The sequence below is a fragment of the Anarhichas minor genome, unplaced genomic scaffold, assembly GCF_050575085.1.
Source record: "Anarhichas minor isolate MPS153535 unplaced genomic scaffold, ASM5057508v1 ptg000012l, whole genome shotgun sequence".
NCBI classification, from domain to species: Eukaryota; Metazoa; Chordata; class Actinopteri; order Perciformes; family Anarhichadidae; genus Anarhichas; species Anarhichas minor.
This window is the reverse complement of record NW_027466458.1, coordinates 7221202-7244804: the sequence shown is the minus strand read 5'-3', so window position 1 is coordinate 7244804 and position 23603 is coordinate 7221202. Positions and strand designations below refer to the sequence as shown.

Genomic DNA, 23603 nt, shown 5'->3' with positions numbered 1-23603 from the left:
AAAAAAGAGCGGTGTGGTCGGGCGAAAAAAGAGATGGGGGGGGGGTGAAGACAGAGAGAGACAGGAGGAGATGGGAGGGTTGCCGGAGATATAACAGGCGCTTCACTGACCTGACAAGGCCACAGACCAGAGATATGTTGGTGAACTTCCACCCCCTGTGACGGGTGATTCAAGCTGATCCATGCAAACACACCTGGGTGCAATACATCCAAACACATACAGTGTGTGCACTTAACATGTATTAAATTCTCTGTGTATTTGTGTGTGCGCTGGTGGTTCTGAATAGTCTTCTATAGTGTTTGTTAAGTTAGACAGTGAGGACGCAGGCCACAATAAGAAAAAAAACAAATGCAGCAAATTCAGATATGTATGTAATACTTTTTATTTTTTTCAAGACAAAATGGCTGAGTGAAGAGAATAATGCAGACAACAGCTGAAAATAGAGTGGCATCTCCGTAACTGAAAATTAACAACAACCAGATCTGTAAGTCGAGAAAAAAACTCATGAATGTCGTCGATGACCTTTGGTCATCAGACAGAGAAATGAAGCCGTCACAATTCATCAGGAGGGAGAAAAATTAACTGACTTGTTTTGCAGTGACTCCGTTCTGAACAGAGCGTGTGTGTGTATAGTCATAATAAATAATGTCGACCAATGCCGTCGGTCAACTTCAAGTTCAGTTCAGAACAAATAGCTTGGAAGTAAATACAGAACACAGGATGAATCAGGACTCAAATGTACCTCAAAACATCAGCAATGATAACATGTACCAAACTTTTTTTTTCTTTCTATGATTTATTTAGAATATGCCTTGCATATGAGATGTACCATATTTAAATTATAAAGCATCATGGTTCTTTTGGCAAATGAAAACAAAATTCAAAATGACAAAAAACAAAAAAAAACTGCAGCAAAAAAAACAAAATGCTTTTCAGATTGACGTTGGATTGATTGCATATGACAAAAGGTCTTTTTCAAAAAACGGCTGGAATGTTATTAGGTGGTACATGTTCAAGGACAGTAAAAAGTTGGCTACCGAGAAAACCCAACAATAGCTTGTATTACTGCATATAAAATGGCAGGAGAGAAAAATATATAAAACAAACTAAAAAGATATGTACAACCACCTGTTTTTACCTCGTTGTGGTCACTCCAGCGGGACTGCCTGAAAAGGCCATTACATGACCTCTCACCCTTGGGGGGAACTCCACAACATTTTATTTTTCAAAAACAAACTTATTTTCAAGCATACAAATTATTCACACTATATTATCCTGCCAAATTAAGAAAATATACGGTGGCAGCTTGTTGGGATTTTTTTTCACTACAGAAAAAAGGGTACATTGAAACCTTTAAAGAGTACAGGCAAAACAGTTAAAAATACAGGCTCCAACATAAATACTATAAGTGCCTACACTAAGTGAACATTAATTTCAAATACCATTCTAAATACAGGAAAAAAGTAGACCATAAATGTGTTTTGAACATAGGAACTTACATGAGTGTGCATTTTCCTATGTGTTTTAAGTTCTCTCTATATATTCATATATCATAAATCTCTCCCCAATGCAAATTTTTGTTCAACCTGAAGACTTGTGTATAGTAAAGGCAAAGAAAAAGAATGAGAGACATGTTCATTACAATTCATTACATAGTGATCAAGTCCCAGATGTCACCAAGACAGAAATGAGAAACGACAATAAACGATAAAAAACTGGAAAACAATTTTTTAAATAAGATTCTCCCCTAAAGATATTGAAGTGTTACTTTATAAACTCAACAACAACAATTTACTTATCTTGTTAAATCAAATTTGTAGACTTTTTTTTCCTTTCTGTACTGAGCAGTATATTTCTATAGTCGGTATGAAGCAGGATATTTCTATGGCGGTTCCTGCGTTGATTCCCCCGAGGAGCCGAACTGATGTCCGGCTCCTCGGGAGGATACATGGCTGGCGACAGTTTCTAGTTCAACTCTTTTTTTCTCTCTTTTTTTGTCTTCTTTTTAATGCAAAGCAATGACACCACACTAATCCGTCAGCGTAAGAGCAAGTTTTCCCTTGAGCGTCCGACTGTAAACTGGGAAAATTGAACAGTGCATGTAGGTAGTCCCAGATCTGAAATCCGGTCCTCGTTTTATACTCAACCGACTGTACCTCCGATTAGAGAGACACATACAGAATCCAAGGCAGAGTGACAAGTGCTATATCATCAACAATGAGGGGATGGAGATTTAAAAAAAAAAAAAAAAATACAACTACCACGATGAGGTCTAGAGTATGTTATTAACTGAAATGAACACAATGGAAATTTGACTCAATTTGTTGAATTTTTTTCTTCTAAATTCTGATTCTTGACTTTAGATTTTGACTTTGAGATTGTTTCCAATGAGTTAATAAAAAGTGTTTCAGGTTACTTAAGGGTTTCTAAGAACTAATGCGGTAAAGAGAATAAGCGCTATAAGGACATAAACATTTGAACTGTAGAGACACCTGTTCAACCCACTCCCCACCCCTCTACCCTTACCCTCCGACACCCAAAATCTGTCTGGCTTAGGACGACTAAAACCCACTCTGTGGTCTTCGAGTGGCTGCTGGCTACACTGCTGCCTGGCTGACACCGAAGAAACATAATTCTGCGCTACTTACAAAAAAAAAAACCCTGCAAACTCTTAATTTTCAAAGAAAATAAACACTCTGGAAAATTAAGGGCATTACGTTGGTTGAAACAACTCGTCAGACTACCCTCTCAGTTTGGTACACACGTACCGGAAAACATAAACACCTAAACCAAAACTCTACACACGTACTCGTTGTTAGCATGTAACATGCCAGTAAACAGAACCATAATCTGGAGAATAACAATATACATGAGTCAGGCAGATAAATGATTTACCAGAGGTACACATAATCTTTTTTTTCGTTTTCTTTTTTTTTCCAGCTGGTTCCTTATGCTCTGCTAAGTCACAAAACGACAGGGTTGTACAGGTGCTTGATGCAAGGACCTGCTTATTTCATATGTGCACAAAAATGTCCTGTAATCTTCTCTAGCTGAAACTCCGAGCTTATAGCAAAAAGGAGGATTAACTAATGCAGGTAAAATATCCAAGGCACTCTTTGTTGTCATTTTACACCTTATTGTTAATTTCATTGCTGTTTGTCAAAGAAATATTTCATGGCGCTAGTGCCTAGCATTTCATAGGCAGCCCAATTTCTATATGTATATATTTATATATATATCTTATCTCAATCTTGCATGGAAAATCTTTCACAAAGATCAGTTTTAAGTGTGACCCTGCTTGTCTTGATGTTTCGATAATATGACACTGTCCACTATGTTTGAACACAAAACTGTACATGATATGTAAAACAGTATGTACTGTATGCAGCGTGGGTTCACTTAACTAACTTTTTTTTTATGTTGAAGAAATCAAAAGTATCAACAGCAACACATGTACAACCAAATTCATCAGCCGAGGACAATTTTCTCTCTAAGTAGCCAAAACACACCGAGCATGCTGACCAGTTACAAAAAATACAAAACGTGTAAATTATTGCACAATAGAAAGGCTCAAAAAGTTTTGCGTTTGATGCAATAGTATTGCCCCAATGATGGATCATGCATTCAGCTTTTTCCAGTCCGGGGTGATAACAGGGCTGTACCGTGGACTGGTTTCTAACCCTGTTGTCCTTTCCCCTCACTTATTGGCTAGTTAGCCAGGGTCGCTTTTTAGCCTGGGGAGCTGAGAGAGAGAGCTGCCAGCATGCTGCTCTTTGCCTACTCAGTCTTAATGTCATTAGCCAGAGGGCGGTCGCTGTGCCACTTCTTCATGTGTTTCTCCAGAGTGCTGTATACACTGAAAGGCATGTGGCAGATTTCACATTTGTACACGTCCTTGCCCATCTGTCCGTGGGTCTTCATGTGGCGGGTGAGCTTTGAGCTCTGGGCGCACGCGTAGCTACACAGAGCACACTTGTAGGGCCGCTCTCCAGTGTGACTGCGTCGGTGCACTGTCAAGTTGCTGCAGTTCTTGAACACCTTGCCGCAATACTCACAGGTGTCACTGCGGCGGCTGTCCTTGGAGTTCGGCCTGCCATTTCCACTGCCGTGGGGAGTGCTGGCCCCGCTGCCGGTGCCGCTGCGTCCTGAAGCGGCCCGCTCCCCATCCAGCTCGCCAGGCGGAGTGGAGAAGCGCAAGCTGCCGTTTTCTGACGAGTGCTCAGATGAGGAGGCGAAGGGCGATTGTCTGGAGTCCCCACCTGTGAAGTTGATGAAGGGGTCCTTGAGTTGTCGTGAGGCAGCGTAGCCAGCTAGCCACTGGGAGTAGACGTTCTCGGTGTTTGGGATAGTGGGCGTGTGGGGGTCGAGGTCCTTCTCCACCTTGATGCGCTTGGACAGGGGACTGAGGGATCCAGGACTGACACGTCCCCTCAGCAGCTTCCTGGACAGGCTGTCAGTGGATAGAGGTCCCAGGCCATTGATGGTAGTGGTGGTCCCATCATCTGCTCGGTCTGACTCCAGGGCCGAGTCCTCGTCGCCAGGCTGCTGGGACGAGCTCCTGCGGTGTGGGTGCAGGGCCTCACTGTTTTGATGGTGGCGGGCCCCTTCGAGCCGAAGGCTGAAACGATAGTCATTCCTTTCCTCCTCTTCTTCGACTCCAGGCTTAGTCTCAATTTCCTCCTCCTCCTCCTCCTCCTCCCCCTTGACCTCTTCCTCTTCTTCCTCCTCTTCTTCCTCCTCCTCTTCTTCCTCTTCGTCCTCCTCCTCCTCTCCCTCTTCTTCTGCTCCATTTTCAGGCATCAGGCCATTGTTCTCACTCTTGAACTTGGCAACCACTGACTTGAGAGCATCTGTGGCACTGCCCATCAGATCACTGGTGCCAGGTTCAGGGGAGCTTGCAGTCGAGAGTCCGTCATCAGACTTGGCATTAAGCACTGAAGACTTGCTCTGACAGTGCGTCTTCATGTGTCGCTTCAGTTTGCTGGCCTGGGTGCAGGCATGGTTACACAGGTGACACTTGAATGGCTTTTCCCCTGTGTGGCTACGCCGGTGAACGATTAAGTTGCTCTGGAACTTGAAGGTCTTCCCGCAGAACTCACAAGACTTTGACTTGAGAGGTGTGCCTGGTTGGGTCGCATTGGACAAGGGATTGGGGGTGGAGCGTGATCCAGAAGGTGACTGAGAGGTGGAGAGGGGAGGCGTAGCTGAAAATGGAGGCTTTGAACCTGGCTGAAATGGCTGCAGCAGCCGTTGCATAGGGCTGGGCCTGTTAGGGGAGAGTGGCGGGGAAGCCCCAGTGGCATTTCCCGCCAGCTCACGTAGACGTCTAGAGAAGTCCATTGGAGGGGCTTCTAGTGGTACTGAGTTGAGCCTCATCACCCTGTCAAAGGCGCTGGGATGGTGGGTTGCCAGGGCCAGATCATCGGGGCTGAGGTGGTGGCGTGGTGGCGGGCTGAACAGCGGTGGGGTTCGGGGGTAACGGCCCTCACGAGGTGTGGATGCTGAATCCCGGCCAGATCCAGAGCCCGGCATCCTCAGGAGGCTGTATGGACTGCCATCAGCCAAGTGGACAGCATGGAGGGGAGGCTGGGAGGAGGCACAGTCACCCCCCATCCCAGGAGCTGCAGCCACGCGGGGGGTGAGGGGGCTACCGGGTTTGCTTTCCAGATAGATGCGGAAGCCGTGGGTGTTCTGGGCATGCTGGAGCAGGAACCAGGCACTGGTGAAGGGCTGCTTACAGGTAGTGCAGGTGTAGCTGCTGGGCTCATCTTTATCTGACAAAAAAAGGAACACAGAGAGACAAACAACATTTTAAATTGACCTGATAAAATAATAAAACAGACTTACTGACGATCAACTAACTGTAGAATCATGACATTTCAGTGATGACAGTAAGCTTTTAAAAATATGTAACAAAATGTCCAATATGATCATCAAAAACTGAGAGAATGTGACTGAGTTCACTCACAGCTATTTTTTCATCTCTGGCAATTTCAAAATAAAACCCCATTACACCCCCAATTATTCCTGGACTGTGAAGAAAAAATTGAATGAAAAAAATTGTATTGCCACAGATAAATAAATCTTCCTTCCTACTGTTCAGATCATTAAGCATTACTGAATCCTAACACACTGTATAAAGCATTTCAAACAAACTATAATATATGTGATAGATTAAATGTGTATTTTACATTTTTTTCAAACCAGTATTTACTTCCAGTAGGTGTCCGCTTAACAAGATAATTAATTAAACAATAATGAGAGATATCTAAGGCTGCAAGTACACAATTTACACAGTTGAGAAGGCATAGGAATATTTTAAGCAATAATTGACTTTCAATAGCACTTGCACACTGACCGGAGATTTGCCTGACAACGCACGCCTAATCTCGTTAAACACACTCATCTCTCCTCCAATGCCATGTTTACAGAATTAACGAGGCTGGAGTGGGACATGTATCTGATGCTGCATATTAATGCTGAATACAAATAAGAGGTCACATGTTAATAAATTGTACCAGCGTTTATCACAAAAAAACACACATTCACAGCGAAAAGAAGCAAAGGGAGAAATTGTGTTTGACTGTTTGTGTGTGGGTGGGGAGGCTCCTATAAAAATGCATTTCATGCATTACTTTTCTATTTCTGATATTTCATGCTTTATGGATTTATTTAAATCCTCTCAGGTGAATAGAAAAGGAGAAGAAGGGGAAAGCAGAAGTGAGGGATATGCAAAATAAGAAGCATCCGCCACTTGCAAATGTGCTCCCTCTTTCATCTTTTTGCTTTCTTATCCTTTCTTCTCTTTTTTTCTTTTTTCACTGGAGGGCATTTTTCTGAAGTCATTTGCAGACGCTGAACCCAAAACCATGGCCATACTGTGCCAGACAGGGAGAACAAGGGGGAGACGAAGATAGGCCATGTGTGTGTGTGTGTGTGTGTGTGTGTGTGTGTGTGTGTGTGTGTGTGTGTGCGTGTGTGTGATTGCGACTATGAACGATCTCTAAGATGGTGGATGGACAGTCGTGTGCATGTTTTAAGCCTGCTTAAAGACAAAGGGGTGAAGAAGGGGCAGAAAGAGACGACGGCTGCTGAGCGAAAAGAGGCATGTTGTGGATGAGCAATAGACGGAACAGATTGGTGTTCTGTGGTTCTCCTTTCTATCTCGTGTGTTGGCGGCCACCACAGCCCCCTCCGCACAATCTCACTTAAAGACCAGAACACGGCATAAAATGTGCACCCAATCAAACCTCCACGCAAACCTTTTTTCTCTTGACTGAAAAGAGTTGGAAGGGGGGTTATACTGGTAAATTATGGATCATTACAATCTGCAAAAATTACAGTTAATTGCTGCCACCTGCGAGGGGCTTTGACCCACTATGGAATTTTTCCATCATAAAAAAGCCATTTGCCCATACACGTTTTTGCTCCCTCTCTTATAAGCACAAGTAAAATGTGCCCATTACATTGGCTTTGGCTATATGTAGGTTTCCTATGATTATGTGTGTGTTTTTATGGCTTTAAATAGAAAGCCCCGTATCTCTCGTAAAACGGTTGCAATAACCTGGCCTCTCCTGTTCGCTTTGCTTTGATTTGCAGCCCATACACACTTCCTCATCGCTGTCTTAATGTGTGAGCAGAGAGTGCATATGCATGAGGAGGAAAATAGATGAAATTTTCTTGTTATTGTGAAGGACGAGAGAGGGAGATTGGGGGGTTGGCTCGAATGTCGTCTTCTCCTCCGAGACATAGTCGCGTTTGTCAGAGGAAAGAAAGCACTGAGGGATCGTGGAAGTGAAGGAAGGAGGCAGGGAAAAAGGAAGGGAGCGAAGTAGGGAGAGAAGTGTGGCGTGAAGGGGACATTCCTAATGACAACCCGCCACATTTCTGAAGGACACCAGGGCCACAACACTACAAAGCCGGTAGTCAATCCACTTTCTTATGTATCAGAAACAACATGTCTTGTGCTATGCAATCACAGGCCATCTATGGACATTTGACAAACTGTGCTCATGCCACAAGCAGTGACAATAATTGTTATTCCCATTCAGACAGTGGAGGCATTGATGGGCATCAACAAGCCAGACCAAAGCATGCCCAGATTCACAACAATAGCAGAGAGGATGTCTAAATAACCCCACAACTGTCCTTGACAGATGTAGTCAAAGGGATGGAAGGACGGTTATTCAAAAGGAGAAAAGACGTTCTGACAAGGCATTTGACGGCATTGAAGGTTTTGGGTTTTTTTGCAAGTAAGAAGAGGAGAGAAAGGACGATCTTATAAACGAGTCTGTCCTCTAATGGAATAAAGGAGAGCTCCCTCTCACTCTGTCCGTCTGTTTCTCTCTTTCCATTAACTCTAAGTCTGTGGAGAGCAGGAGAGCTCGGGCTAATGCTGGATCTCCAGGTCCCTTTGAAATAGGATCAGCAGAGAAGAGAAACCACACTGACAACCCCTTAGCTGCCATTTCATGGCGGGGGCTGAAAGAGGGGACTTTGGGGGAGAGAAGACAGAAAGCATATAGGAGAAGTGAGAGATGGCAGGAGGATCAGCAGCAGAAAAAGTGGAAGAACGATAATCACGGAAAAGAGAAATATAAGAACTAAAGAGGCACAGAGGAGAGACGCAGAGCAGTCAAAGGAAAATAGTGGGGCGTTAACGACTCCTTCAAAGCCATTTCAACACGTTGCAACACAAAGCTGGGGGAGGCTAGTGTCTAACGGACACAGTGCACTGCTATCAGGAAAAGAATATGATCCAGGGCTCATGCAAAAGCAAAAGGACAACTGACACAAGGGCAGTGGGGAAATGATGGCACCTTAAACAGCAGATAGAGGCGTCTGCGCTGCTGACACCATATTCACATCGCCTTCCCAGACAGCAGTGTTGACCAGACAAAGCAATACACGCAAGCAGTCTAGGAGGCTGAGGCATCATCTATACTTTGCTCATGCAGAGTGCTCTATTGTTAGTTACCCAACCCCCAAACCCAGTCTCATGCGCACTCTCTCAATCACCACACACACGCGCACAAACGGAGTAACCACATCACCCCCTTCTCCTTTTATCCCCGACATCCAAAACACAAACAAACAAAACAACGGACGCCAAGACAACAATGAGCTTGACCCAGTGTTAGCAGGTTAAAGATGCGTTGAGGAAAAATAACTTCCCTCCATCTCTCAATCAAACCCACCATCCATCGACTGTCCTATACTCTCTCAAACTTTCCAGCCATACATCCAAAAAGCTCGCAGACTTTTCCTGGACCTCCATTTTATTTAGTTTTGTCCTTGACCAAGCCTGATAGTGGGCTCAGTCCGTCCTGGTGTGACCACGCAGCTCTCACTGATATTGGTCATTTAGCTAATGGAGGAACAAGCTAACAGGATTAGCTCGCAGGCCTTCCAAAAGGAGAAAGAGGAAGGGGAAGGCACAGACACGGGTGACACGGGGGACGCAGCATGTCACCGCCATTTCCCAAAGCTATCAGTCGCCTGGGGCTCTGGAGCACTCACACACACCTGAAAAGTGATTATGCTAATAGCGGGTCTTTGCCAATATTCATAAGTGTTTATGGGTGTTGGAGTGAGTGCCTTGGGAAGACGGAGGGTTGTCAATACAGTGCCTCTTAAGAATGCCTCAGCCGTAACTGGCGTTAATGTGATTACTACTCTGTTTATGTCATTAGGGTATTCACAGTCAGGGATTGGACAGGGGTGAAGGAGGAAGCAGCAGAGGACAGGTTGAGGAAGAAGGAACTTGTGAAGGCGCACATTAGAGCTGCTCTGTAGTGTCCTGCATTCTCTTAATCCAGTCTGTTGTACATGACTTTCACCTGACTTGAAGGTCTGAGTGGAGAAGGATTGAACTACAATCACTCGTCGTCGGGGGCTTTAGAGTGTGAGAGCAGCTTTATTTCGTTGCATTCACTGGTGTCTCATACATGTTATCGCCCGAAGATGTTTTATCAGTCTCTGCATCCGTTTGTGAACCTAATAGAGCAGCTGGCTGGCCTTAACCTTCCTTCTTACTTCTCTACCTCTCTCTGTTTGTCTGTGTTTCCCTGCCACACACACATACAAACACACACACCAGGGCTCATACACTCACTTCCTTGTCCCGGGCCAGACTCGTTGTGGTGTGCTTAGCCACTGGCCACAGACAAAAGGCTTGTTTGACCAACACTTGTTCCTGAGACAAAGCCGGATGCAGGAAATACGGTTTACTAAACAGAGAGTCAGCCAGGGAATAGTACAGGCCCAAATCGCAACCTTTTACAAGTGTGATGTGGACCAGGGGCCTGCAACGCTGGCTGGTGTTGGAGTCACACATGACACAATTGGGAGAAGCCGACCACGAACCACTACACACAAGAGAGGGGTAGACAGGGACAAGAAAAGCCTAGCTGGCATGAACAAGCAAGGGGGGAGGCAGATCACCAGACAAAGATGCATGGTGCATGGTCTTTGAGGGCCTGTGCCCAGCATAAAGTAATCTGCTGGCTGTGGCTTTGTCTCCAATCAGACTTTTACACTTCTTACCTTTCCTTTCCCCTTCTCCTTCTTTTGAAAGTTGATAAGAGCAACAGTGGAACTGAGGCGTCTCTCTGAGCCACTAAGGAACCATTATGGACAGATGGCACCCGCTCACGGGCCAATGAATGCATGCGCCATACACAATAGACAAGTGTGTGTGTGTGTGTGTGTGTGTGTGTGTGTGTGTATGGACATTAGTATGTAATACACTTGCTACAATCATTTCAAAATTAGCATCGCTCTACCCTGTCTGTTTCCCTGCGTAACCCTACTCCCTTTCATCTTTGCTCGGTTGAACTGCATTTGAACTGACCATCCACCCACCCATCCATCCGTCCGTGTCTCTATCCCTCCATATATCCATCCATTCCAACTAAGCCCAGCTGGACGGCTTCGTACTTGGGTGCGGCTCGGTCCGGCAGACGTTATAATAGCCTGGGCCAGCCGTGTCTCTGATGCAGATCATTATTTGCTCTCTGCTTACCAGAGACGGTGGGAGGCCGCACGCTGTTGTTTCTCATCCTAGCTCTAATGGTACAGTGAAAAGACCTCTGGGCTTCTAAACTTAACCAGTCTAATTAAATGGACCATCGCTTATGTAAGCATCCGCAGAGATTATTTATTGAGTTGGGATCCGCTTCACAGGATCAAACCGCCGTCAACAAAAGCCAACGCTCAACGGAGTAGGTATTAAATAAAGAAGTGGAATCAAAGAAACTGCAAACTGCCAAGTGTCAGTTTAAGCACACATATCCAGGTACATAAGAAGACTTAATCAAGCAGGAGTATTTTTGGACTCGGGCAATATCCCAGATGGTCTCTGAGCACTTCAGAGGGGAAATGTGAAAAGAGTTCTGTCAAAGAAAAGATATGTCTCCATAAACTACAGCTTAAGGCGAGGAGGATAGCGTAAAATAGGCTAATGAAGAAAATAACAGAACAAAACAGAATTCAATGGAGTACCACAAAACAGACTTTTTTTGTCTTCCTCCTTTTCAAAATACAGGCTGCAACATTCAGATGAGGGCGTCCGCTGTCTTTCCTTACAAGCTTCATCCCTGTATGAAGTGTACAGACAAGAAAGCCTCCGTAAGACATGAGGCCAGCAGCCTGAGCTTCACTATCTCTGCATAGCTCAGCTTATGACAGGCTGGCGTCCCTGCAGAAAGGATGGAGGGGGACCAGAGAGGTCGACTAGCTGCACATTTCTGCATAAATCTCCAGATAGATAGCATCAGGAGAGCAGAAACAGCGGAGGGAGGCAGGCAAGCAGCGGTGGATGATAAGGCCCCCGGGGCAAGGCATTCGACACTGTCAAAACTGTTTCGTCTCCGGCTATTGGACGAGTGGAGCGCGTTATGAGCCTGCATGCCATTTTCCAGGACGCGATTCGGCTTCACCAGAGCATACAAGGCCCTGTATCGGACATCGCCTCCTTTCCCCCCACTTCTGTCTTCCTCACAGATATGTGTGCAGGGAGCTGGACAGAACAGCACAAACACTCCATGGAAAAAAGACGATGAAGAAGTGAAGACATTACAGCCACATTACTCTACAGCTCTGATAATCAACAGCTTCACTGGTGAATATGCTGAACAACATGAGGCACTAACAGAAATCATGAGACACCAGCATGTCAGTCGCTGTTATATTGTCACAAAAAACAAACAACTACAACATACTGTATGTCAAAGCAAACTGCGCTGGCAATAAAGAATCAAATCAAAGCTGTCAACCGTAATGTGACGGACACGTAACAGGACAATCGTTAAATACCACAAAGTTAAGAATTCAAAAATGTCCACGGAACGAAAACTGCAGACTGTCATCCTCATAAGACCGATGTGTCAGAACTGTCATTTTTAAGTCAACTGTATAAGACACCAACACACAATGACCTTGTGTAAGCAATTCAATGCAATACACTAGTTGTATATTTGTTGTTGTTTCATCTTTATTCTAACTGCGGATCCACATATTATAAAATGCCAAAGAACAAGAATTGATTGTTTTTTTATGTACTTAATTTATTGGTCACAGCATCAGCAGGTCGCAGCACCCTCGGATCAAGTATGTGAATATGAACTATCTTGCTTACAGACACTTCATCAGGAGCGCCTCCCCTCTCTCTTACTCTCAAAACCACTGAACTTTTTGGTAAGTGAAGTGTGATACAGATTTTCACATCCTCTAATAAGTAATAAGAACAAAAGCAAATGTCTGTCACCACCTCTGCAGGTTCTCCTACAAAAACTGAATATCTTCTATGACCGTGCGGTTCATTAGGTTAGTGACATTTAGCCCATATGCTTTGCCCCAAATTCAGGCCACAAGTGGACTTACTGCCATAAATATGCTGAAGAGTAGGGGTGCAACAAGAAGTTGGGGATAAACAAAAATGAAGGGAGCAAGTGAGTGAAGAAAAGTGTAACAGGAAGAGTGGGCAGTGACTTTGCCTGATCTACAGGCACAGACCTGCAGTCAGGGTATCTCTGAGCTCATGGAAGTCCGGGCACACACACACACACACACACACTGAGTGTGTCTGGACTAAGTAAACACTTCAGCCTGTCTGGAGGATAGAGTCATTCCCTCTCCCTCTCCCTCCGTCCCTCGTGCAGCCTGCATGCTCCCTTGTTACTCCCTCCTTCTATCACGCTATTTCCTTAACACGCTGATGACAGCACTGAGAGAGGTTAAAGTGGGTCTTTCACAATCACACACACACACATACACATGAACACAGTTTCTCCTTCACCTTTTTTCTTTTACCTCTGAAATACCCACTCCAAATCGTTCGTTCCCTAAGCTAAAAGTCACACTACCGTAACACCTGTGCCACGATACACCTCTCATCTTCTCCACCCACTCATTTAGTGCCGGGCAGATCTCAAAATCCATTAGGCCAGTGTGTACAAGTCTTTTCTTTTTCTCCTCCTACCTTTGCCTGAGGTGCTCCGTCACTGTAAATAATATTTCCAGAGAAAGTGAGACACGTAGAGCGAAAGGAACAAGCGAGAGGGCAAAACAGGGAAAGACACTCCATCATTATCTTAATCTCTGTGGGACGGAGCTGGAGGTGGATTGGATTGAGGGTCTTTGTGTTAAGGTTTGGGATTTCAAATGCACCTGGAATCACCAGTAAAACACCATATTGTCATGACAGGGTGCTGACGCGGAAGTAGGGAACTGTTAAGAAACACAAAGTTACTACTAATGTTGACCTCAGTTGTTTGTTCCTGAACTCGCTCCCAGAAGCCCCAGAAGCTCTAAAGCATGGTCCATCATTTAGATGCTAGTGAACAAGGGCTGTTTTAAACATGCAGTTATTTTTCACCCTGCCCTACCACCTCAGGGTGAGAGGACCAGGGCATGTGAGCTCGGGCCAACCATAGCAGTTCGTTATGCATACGAGCCTCAAGGCATTGTGGAGGGACATGGCACTTTAAAACAAGAGGGCCAGTGTGTTGGAGTGTCCCGTGGCCCGGAGCAGTGGAGGCTGAGGGTTTAACACGCGTCCCATCTGCTGTGTGTGACTGTGCACACGGTGGTCGAGTGGTTAAGGGAGTATCAATAGCCGGACTCTTTAGATCGAGGGGTATCTCAGGGTCAGCTGTAGCTCGCAAATCCAATTTCCTTAGATACAGAGAAGTGGGAAGTGGAGAGAGATGTGCTTGTATATGCGGTGACCGCAGATCTGACTTGGATGAAAGCTGATTGTATCACAAGTTCAGTATTTCTTTTTTTTTTAATGTTGGTACAGTATCACAAGTTAAATTCATTGCAATGTCATAACAAGTAAGGTCTAAGACATGAAGTTCCCTGATCCTGTAATAATGACACAGCCACCAACAGTGAAACTGCAATGCCCCCACCAGCATCCATTCATCCAACCCTAGATTCCCCGTTCCATTATTAATTCATCGAGGAGAAAACATTGCTGGGCCACTTCTCAAACCAGACGCTTTCCAAATCCTGATTAAAATTGCAAAATGGCCTCCTGTTCAGCCCTAATTCAGCCCCTTCAAGACATTCTGACAGAAGCTGGAATAGACGTGGCAGAGCGAGGAAGTGGTCAGATATCCAAAGTGACCTACAAATGTTCCCTTCCTTGCTCTTCTGCTCAGTGCAAGAAGGTGAAACTGTTAGGACTACCCTGGATGTTGTTTTGCCCCAAATCAAATGGGTCAAAGTTGGATTGTACATTACAGGGCACAATATTCTTTCCCAAATGACACACGACTGAACCGTACACGCCGGAGAAAAGACTGTCGGGTTAGAACAGGGTGAGTGCAGCCACTTAATACCTACATGTAAGGTTTACCATCAATAACAGTTCGTAAGATGGATGGGCCATGTGCTTGGCAACGGCAGGCCACGCTCCCCACAATTCTTCATCTCCGAGGCTCCCTGTACCAGACTCCTGCCGACTAATTGAAGACACGTGCTCTGATCGGCCGCCGTAGCAACCAAGAGAGGCGGGTAAAATGGTGGAGAATAGGACCTAGTGCGGCCCAGAAAGTTAACACCCTTATAGCCGTATTCCTCTGCGTTCCAACAGAAGGCAAAATGTGCATTTATATCAATGATACGTTTAACCTTGTGGCTCTCTAAGAATCATTTAAAATCATGTTACATCATGTAACAAGGCTACTGTGTCTTTTCAGTTACATGTCGTGCACACCCGCACCGTCACTGGCCTGTTAAAAATACAGCATGTGGACTCTTCCGGTAATTCTCCCTAGAATGTCAGGAACATACATAGGTCCAAGCAGTAGCGAGCGTGATATTAATTAAGGTAGCCAACCTGTAGGTTCCTTTGTGCCCAGCTGTAGAGCATAAATCAGGCTTTTAACGAGGCTAGGGCCCTAAGATCTCAAACCGTGCTGGAATGCTACCTGCACAGCCATGCCAAAAATCTGTCTGGGTCTAGGGCTCCTATAGATCACTGTGTTTATAAGGGGGGCTATAGCGATCCTACCCTGGGGAGGGAGGGCGGAGCAGAGGAGCAGAAAAGGAGGGTGGCAAAAGGGGGGGGCAGGAGCTATTTCTGTTGGGTCATCAGGTTTATGTAAACATGTGTGGTGTTGCTGCGTAAAGGTGCAAGTATGCATGTGCGTTGTACACACGCACACGTGCTGCACCACAACAAATTATCTTGTTTTTATGAGGACTGTTTATAATGGGCAAATGTAACCAAGAAAAAATTACGAGACAGGCAGAGCTAAGAAGAGACAAAGAGACAAAGACTTAAGACGGAGAAGGGGGACGGCAGCAACAAAGGTACAAAAGCAGCAGTCAAAGAGCCATCAGCTAAAACTATGAATTCCTTTTCTCTCCCTCTAGACGTACAGAAACGTTAAAATGTTGATGAACAGGATACGTGAAGAAAGCCTGTGTGCCTTTGGTGACAGAAGGATTTATTCACAGACAGCTGCAGGACAGAACACACATATGTAAAGACTGACTGACTGACTGACTGACTGACTGAGTCCACCTTCAAGCCATTGTTTCCACACTGAAAGGGTCCATGAACTCAGACATTCCACAACAGGTAGTGGCAAGACATACTTACACACAGCCAATACACAGGCATGATGCACACTCACACATTTACACTCACTAGAGCATATCATGTAACCACACAGAAAGGTCAGAGCTCTTGCTAAGGCAATGTGTTAAACTGTACTGTAGTTTGTTGTCACATGCACCTAATAGCACAGCAGTGCTTTCCAATGCAATGCCTTCACTCGTGGAAGGCTTACCAGCTAACCAACCGTACATAAATAACTCGCTGTGGATCCGTGGAAATTTGGATTAATGGCTGATCAGGGGATGGGTAGAGCTGGTTTCTCTGGCTGCGCTCTGCAGCACCACCTGAGATTTATGGGACAGATGTTTGTGCCATTGCTTCTCTAGCAGACGATAAAACTTAATTTACAGAAGGCAACAGTGGAGTCTCACTGTAAGACGTCTCCAACATGCAAACATTTAGCCGCACTATGCAAATGTCAACCCCAAATGATTATAATTAACAAACGGCTTTCATTATTGGATATTATTTTGCACTCCTGCAGTTTTTCTCTTTCTCTTCCCTATTTCTCTCTCTCTCTCTCTCTCTCTCTCTCTCTCTCTCTCTCTCTCTCTCTCTCTCTCTCATGTCACTTGTACAATGACAGCACCGACAGGAATGTAACTCCACTCCCGACATGAACTCAGGTTCTCAAGATCCACCCTGTCATTTTGAGAGGGACTGACAGCCTTTGGCTGACGTAAAGGTTGCGGGGGCATCGACCCCGGCGGACTGCTTGTGTTTCATTCCGAGAAATGAACTTTGTCGGCTTGCGTAAGGTCAAACTGTAAAGACCCTATATGTCCATTCCATACATGTCCAGCTGATATGCTGTAGGCCTACAGACCCCGGGAGGAGAGCGCTTTACAGACGACCCGATGGCTACCTTGTGTACCTTTGCTTCGGCCGTACAGATATATAAAGACATAAAAAGATATGTTTGCTCATAAAGCACATGGCCTTTATTGCTCTCGTCCGGTTTCATCACCTTTGCCGTACACAGAGGGGGAGCTGATGAAAGGAGGAATTAAGAGTAGTGAAAGAACAGGGGTATTATCTGAAGAGGAAGGGTGCAGTTGAAGGGTGTCAAGAACGATGTAAAAAGCTGTGGAGTGGAGAAGAAGGGAAAAACAAAAGAGTGGTGGACAGCTCTACACTGCAGCACCCGATTCTAGATTACATTAGTGGCAGCTGCTTCCTTTGTGTGGTTTTATGGCCTGGCCCCAAGAAAAAGCTGCTAAAATTTCATTTAATCTGCTGCAGAAACTCAAGTGTCTGTCAGCCACTCAAACAAGGGGGCCTAAAAGCACCACGCTCTCAGATAACTGAGGCAAAATAACGCTAATAATATCTCTGTCCGTGGCCATACAGGCAGACATTTTGTGTAACCAAAGAGGGTTTGCTTGTGCATGGGAAGCTGGCCCGCTCTCCAAGTCCAGGGGCAGGCCTTTAATGGCGGGTGAGGGAGCTAGACAACGTCCCCCTTCTTCCCTCCTTCTCTCCCCTCTTTATCTCCACCTCCTGTTCATCCCGTCCAAGTCATTAGCTTATGTTAATCACTAAAACTAGCAAGAGTGACCCCCGATTGCATTTAGTATGCCACTACACTTAACAGCAGATGACGACGCAGCTGCTACAACTGATTTATTAAGGTGAACTAATTTTATGACTGGGCCTATATTTTGTGCTAATTTGTATCAGTTGTCCACTCTGAGACTTTGTGGTGAAATAAAAATCCAATCCTTGGATCTTTATATTTAAATATGTATCTTAATTCAAAATCTAATTTTGTAACAACAAATGTGCTTTGTACCTTACAAACTGGATGAAGGCTTGCCAAATCACTTTTGGCCTAAAGTCTATAAACTATAATTAAACAAGCCCCGAAAAAAATTGGCTGAAAGTAGAAATGACAGCATTATCTTTTAAAAGCAAATGTATCTCAATATTCTGCACGTAAAGACCCAGATACCCAAAGCTAATGCACAAAAAAAGCCTACACAACCATTTACCGGCCGTGTTGGCCGGACGCAGGGATGGAGCCTTGACAGCAGTTGTAACTGACAGAGAGCAGAGGTACAGGCAGCGGTTAGGGGCAGCTTCCTTCCAGGGCTTTGGGTTCACAAAGCGGTGTGTCCACGTACTTCCACGTGCATTTTATTCAGATAAACTGAGGGGCTATTTTGCCATGTGATGCCACTTCTGTAGCTTAAGTCAAGAAGAAAAGGAAGAGGAGGAGGAGGAGGAGAAGCAGGGGCCCCTTTCCTTCGACTTCTCAGATAATAAGATGACAGGAGGGATGAGAACTAAAAGGGTTGAGGGAGGAAGATGGAACTGAGAGGAGTCGGGAGCAGGCCAAAGCACCAAGCAGAGACGTCGAGGCGGGGAGGTGTTTGTCAGAAGCAGATATCTGCTCCCTCAGTCTGAATGGGGCAAATCACAGGAAGGAAAGTAAGCTTGTGACTCGTTATCCCACAGGAGCAGGTTTCACTTTCACACTGCTCATCCTCTCAGGTTTGGCTTAGGCTTAAGAGACTGACACCAGTGCATGAGGATAATGACAATGAAGTGTGGCTACCACATACATGGGAGCTGTTGTCAAACACCTTTCTCCTAGTCTAGCAAGATAGGCAGGTTTCTCTCTTCACTGTCAAATTAACTCTTAGAATTAGTGTGATGCCTGATTTGTTTTGTGCTACTTGTTGAGCACGCTGAAGAGAAAACATCTAGAGGCGTTGGGAGCGCTACATGTTATTAGCGCTACATCTCTGATAAGACTAGAAGCACTCGGAACTCTAAGAGGCATTGGGGGATTGAATCGCTCCCTTGCCAAAAGTTTGACAAAATGATTGATGCCATTCTCATATCTGTACTGTAAATATGAAGCTACGGCTAGCAGCCAATTAGCTTAGCTTAGCATGAAGACAGGGGAAAGATTTAGTCGAGTTAGTTGCCTGGGAACCTCACAGTGATGACAGGACTCCAGGCTAGCTGTTTCCCACACTTACAGTGTTTTAGTTAGTCGGCTGCTGGCTGCAGCTTCATATTTAAACTTAAAAGAAAGAAAACAAGTATTTTTTCCCAAAATGTCAAAGTATCTCTTTAATCTCCTGCTTCCTCTACTGAGGCTGGTCAGTTTAAAGTGAAATTAAATAGGGCATAGCGGGCAAAGAAATTGAGCTGATTTTAACTTGAATTGGTTGGAAGAAGCTATAAAAAAATTTGCACTTTCAACAATTTAATAAACATGCTGACTCAGAAAACAATATGCTGATAGCCGCTCACCCTTACCTTTTCCTTGTAAAACACTGTTTGCAAAAGGCAACTAACAGAAAACAGAAAGGAAAAGTCAAAGGGAATGGCAACACAGAAGCACAAATGAGTACTAATGAAGACATGGAAAGCTATAGAGGGGGGGATGGGCGAGGGCAAATTAACCTTTTTAATTGGAGAGTGGTAGTCCTCTTTGGACCCTGTAGTTGGATCCAGAGTGCTGACAGATGATGAGAGGGAAATGGCAGGCCTATTACAGGCAATCTGGCCCTGTGACTTGGCAGACCACAGCAGTACCAGAGCCTGGGGAGAACAGGGCATGTCCAGCATGGAAAGCGTTCCCTGCCAGACCGCTCGCTGGCACAGAAGGGCTTGCCTCAATAAAAGGTATAAATAGAGAATGATTATCTTGGCACTTTGAACTATGGGGTAAAGGGTTGTCATAAGGGAGTCTGATTTCTTGTCTGATAACAAAATACTACCTGGTCAAGAAAAAAGGAGAAGGGCTTTGCTTTAATGAGAATGATAGAGAACCATTCTGACAGGTATACCAGAGAGAGGAAGGGCCAGGGCCGGAGGTGTGGGGGTGAAGAAATCTACACTAAAAAAATTCCCACACCATTTGAGTTCACAAGATGCCGTACTCATGCACGGGCACATTTTCAAACCCAGTACGTCTGCCCGGCGTTCACCGAGGAACCAGACGCAAGAGAAAGACATCAGAGAGGTTAACTTCCTGTCTGTCTGTGTGTCTGCATGCGAGAGCCATGTTTATGTCTGGGGATACAAGGAAAACAAACATCAAGGTCAGAGAGGCTGGAGTCTGTCCAAGCGATAGATAGCCTCCTTCGAAACAGGGCTGCAGGCCTGTTTTAACATACGGCCCCAGAGGACAGCAGCATTTAGACAGAGCCCTTAGGTGGGATTTCAGATTGAACATCGCGACCTGTGCGCTCTAACAGCTATTTCCCAAGCTGAAGACTTTACACCTGACATCGGAAAGACACATGCACAAATTATGTATCATCTCATAACGGATCATTCGCGCTTCTTCCTTCTTGCTCTCCTAACTTGATCTGGAATACGACTTTCTGAAATTCAATCAAGCTCATTTCATGTCATGTTCTCCACAATAAATGACAGTCAACTCATTCATTGTCTCACTGTCCAGCAAACAGTTGATGTAAACATAATCCTGACGCCTTCTCTTAAATGCTGACCCCATTAGCATGACGTCTATGGACATCTCTACGCTAGGTCACTGAGACAAAGAATCCTCAAGCCTTACCTCTGTTCTTCCCTTTCCTCCTTTCCTCATAATGCACAGCTTCTCTTCTTATGTTTACCTCTCTTTTGTTTCCATCTGTCTTGCATTATGCATTTTGAACAAGGCACAGACAACATAGCAGACCACACAAGGTTGCTTTTAGTCATATCGTGCAAAGGATGCTGCATGAAGCTGTAAGTCCATTAAGTCTCACACTCTCACACATAAATGCCAAAGTGCATATGACACGCTCTGCGTCCCACCATCAGCATCCTCTGCATCTCCTCCACACAAGGTCTTCCTCACAAATGTCTCACTCTCTCCTTCTTTGTATCTGTGTCTGTCCAGAAACACACACACACACACAAACTAGACACATGGCCGAAGAGAGCAGACTACCATCTGGGAGTAGTGGCCGGCTTTGTCTGGGGGGGGTGAAAGCGTCAACACGACCCCCCTTTAACACACACGCACACACACATACACATAACCCTTGCAACGGCCCCCATCACCCTCCCCATCCAACTGCTCCAAGTGTGAGAGCTGTTCTCGTACAATCTGCACATATACATATGCAAATTTGCAGGGGGGCATTATAAAAACAGCCATCATCACACGCACACACACACACACACAAACACACACACAAACACACACACACACAGAGAGAAGCAAGATATTTAGTTGGCTTCGGCACCAAAGTAGCCACGCAAGAGTTTTGGAAAAGACTGTTTCTGAGCTGGAGGGCTGGAAGAAAATAGCACAGAAAAAGGGGAAGATGAAAAGAAGAACCTTCTTTATAAATAACAAATTAACGTGAGTATGTGTGAAATACATATGCAAATGTGATTGCATGCATTTACATGGCGACACACATAAACACATGCAAACACAGACATGCGCAAACACACATTATCCCTGTTATGCCCCGCAGCATGCATGTGATGAATTTATACATAAAAAGTCACTCAATCAAGATGACGCAGGATGCATCACAACTGTCCTTTGATTTAACATCACATGTGAGTAGGAGGCCCTCGGAGACATTAACCACGATGCACCAGACATCCGCTGATCATCATCTATTTGAGTTTTGGCAGGTTTGGACATGCAGTTGTGGGCATAGTGATGGGTGTTTTTTAATGATCTCGGATAGGATGGGATGCAATACCATGGTTTGAGGAATATAAACATTAAAGTGGCAATAGACAAAGTTTTTTTTGCTTTAAATTATCATTATGAAGTAAATGTTGATTGAGCTATGTAATGGCTATAGAATAATGACACCCTCTGCATTTAGATTGGGTCCCTTTAAGTCTCCGATTCACTTTGCAATTCCGTCTGCCACCGAGTCGCAATCTCCCGGAAAAATGAAGGCTAGATTTAGGGCACAAAGACAATGCGTCAGCCCTGTCACAACCAAAACAGGAAGGGGATAGCGCTTTTGTTTTATATCGGTAGCTATCCCTAGTTATCTAAAAAGCATCAATCGTAGTTAGTTCTATGCTGTTTCTATCCCCAGTAGCGGAAATGGCAGACGGGAGAACAACCGAAAATTAAAATGCAGTGTGTCCTGTGTTGTTGATGCTCTGAGGAATACGGTAAGTAATACGGATGTCTTTGGATGTTCTCACTTTGACAAAATTGATGCTCAATGCATCAATGTTAAACATATACCTTTGCTTAAAGTTTCCTGATTTAGATCAGGAAATATGTGAACAAAGAATAAGTAAGGAAGCCTAGAGATCTCAACAAGCATGCGATGCCAAATTTAGATATTTGACACCTTTTGCGACGCCTAGTTTTTACATTCATTACACGTTTACATTTATAAATGTCTACCAAACCTCAAAGAATCAAAGGAAAGAAAAAAATATGACGATATTTGATACAAGATGAATCAACTTCTCAATGGCTTTGTGTCCATTTATCATAATCATAGACCACAAGGCCCTGAGTGAGGACAGAAAGAGAGAGAGAGAGAGAGAGAGAGAGAGAGAGAGAGAGAGAGAGAGAGAGAGACACCTGCAAGGCTAACTGGAAAGCCAACACCTAATCCACTCCTTTTCTTACATAAACCTCTCTACAACAACCTTTCACACAAGTTTCACACTTTTCTCACCTCAGCAGTTCATGTTCACTTCTGCTTTAGTCGTGATCACATTTTCTCCCCTTTACTTGGTATCGTAACGGTGTGCGTGTCCATAACTGCAAATGTTCAAATCGATCGCAGTAACAATTTGATTTGAAGACAAATGATAGTTAAAGCTTAAACGGGGGACTCAAATTAAGGATTTCTACAATCCTGCCGAGATAAACCGTCGGTTACTCGAATTCTTTAGATGTTCATGATGTGACGGAGCTTTCTGATCTGCCATCTCGAGGCAGAGTTTGTGCGTGAGCTGAAAGCATTTGAAGTGGAATGGTGAACAGCCTGCTCTCAAAACTCAAGGGACACATCCGAGTCGTAATTAGGAGAGGATCTGCGTCCATATTTTATGGCGTACAAAGACACAAACACATTCAGAGACACGATTTCCATTACTGCCACATGTGTATATGTATGATACATGGATCCACGGGTATATATTCACGCATGTAAAGCTGAAATAGAAGGTTCCTCGCCCACACGGCACAACGGTCCATTATGTACATCTTCGATATCAAATTCTCTCCCCCAGTTTTCACCACTGTCATGTTTGCTGTAATGTTGTCAGTACACAATAGCAGCGGCGGTGTTAAGCTCATGTTGCCCCATCAAGAGGAGAGCACCAACAACAACCAAACACTTTTCCCTCCTCTTCCCACCCTGTTTACGAGCAGATCCATTCGTCTCTCACTTTGTTCCCACGCTCCCTCGCTTCTTTTTTCTATCCTCCGCATTGTCCTGTGCCCTCAGGTTAGAGGTTCTCTCTGTTTCCTCCTCTAAAGCTTGGAAAACAGAGGAGGAGG

At 44.8% G+C, this 23603-nt stretch overlaps 1 protein-coding gene across 2 annotated transcripts in view; it reads right to left on the bottom strand.

Moving 5' to 3' along the window:
* Positions 1 to 358: 358 nt before the first annotated feature.
* The window catches only part of LOC142948518 (BCL11 transcription factor A-like), a 35742-nt gene continuing 12497 nt past the window's right edge, over positions 359 to 23603 (bottom strand). For both annotated transcript variants that reach the window (XM_076090596.1, XM_076090597.1), the window contains one exon: positions 359 to 5774. In XM_076090596.1, the coding sequence (XP_075946711.1) occupies positions 3778 to 5774 (1997 nt within the window). In that variant the 3' untranslated portion in view covers positions 359 to 3777. The remainder of the gene's footprint in view (positions 5775 to 23603) is intronic.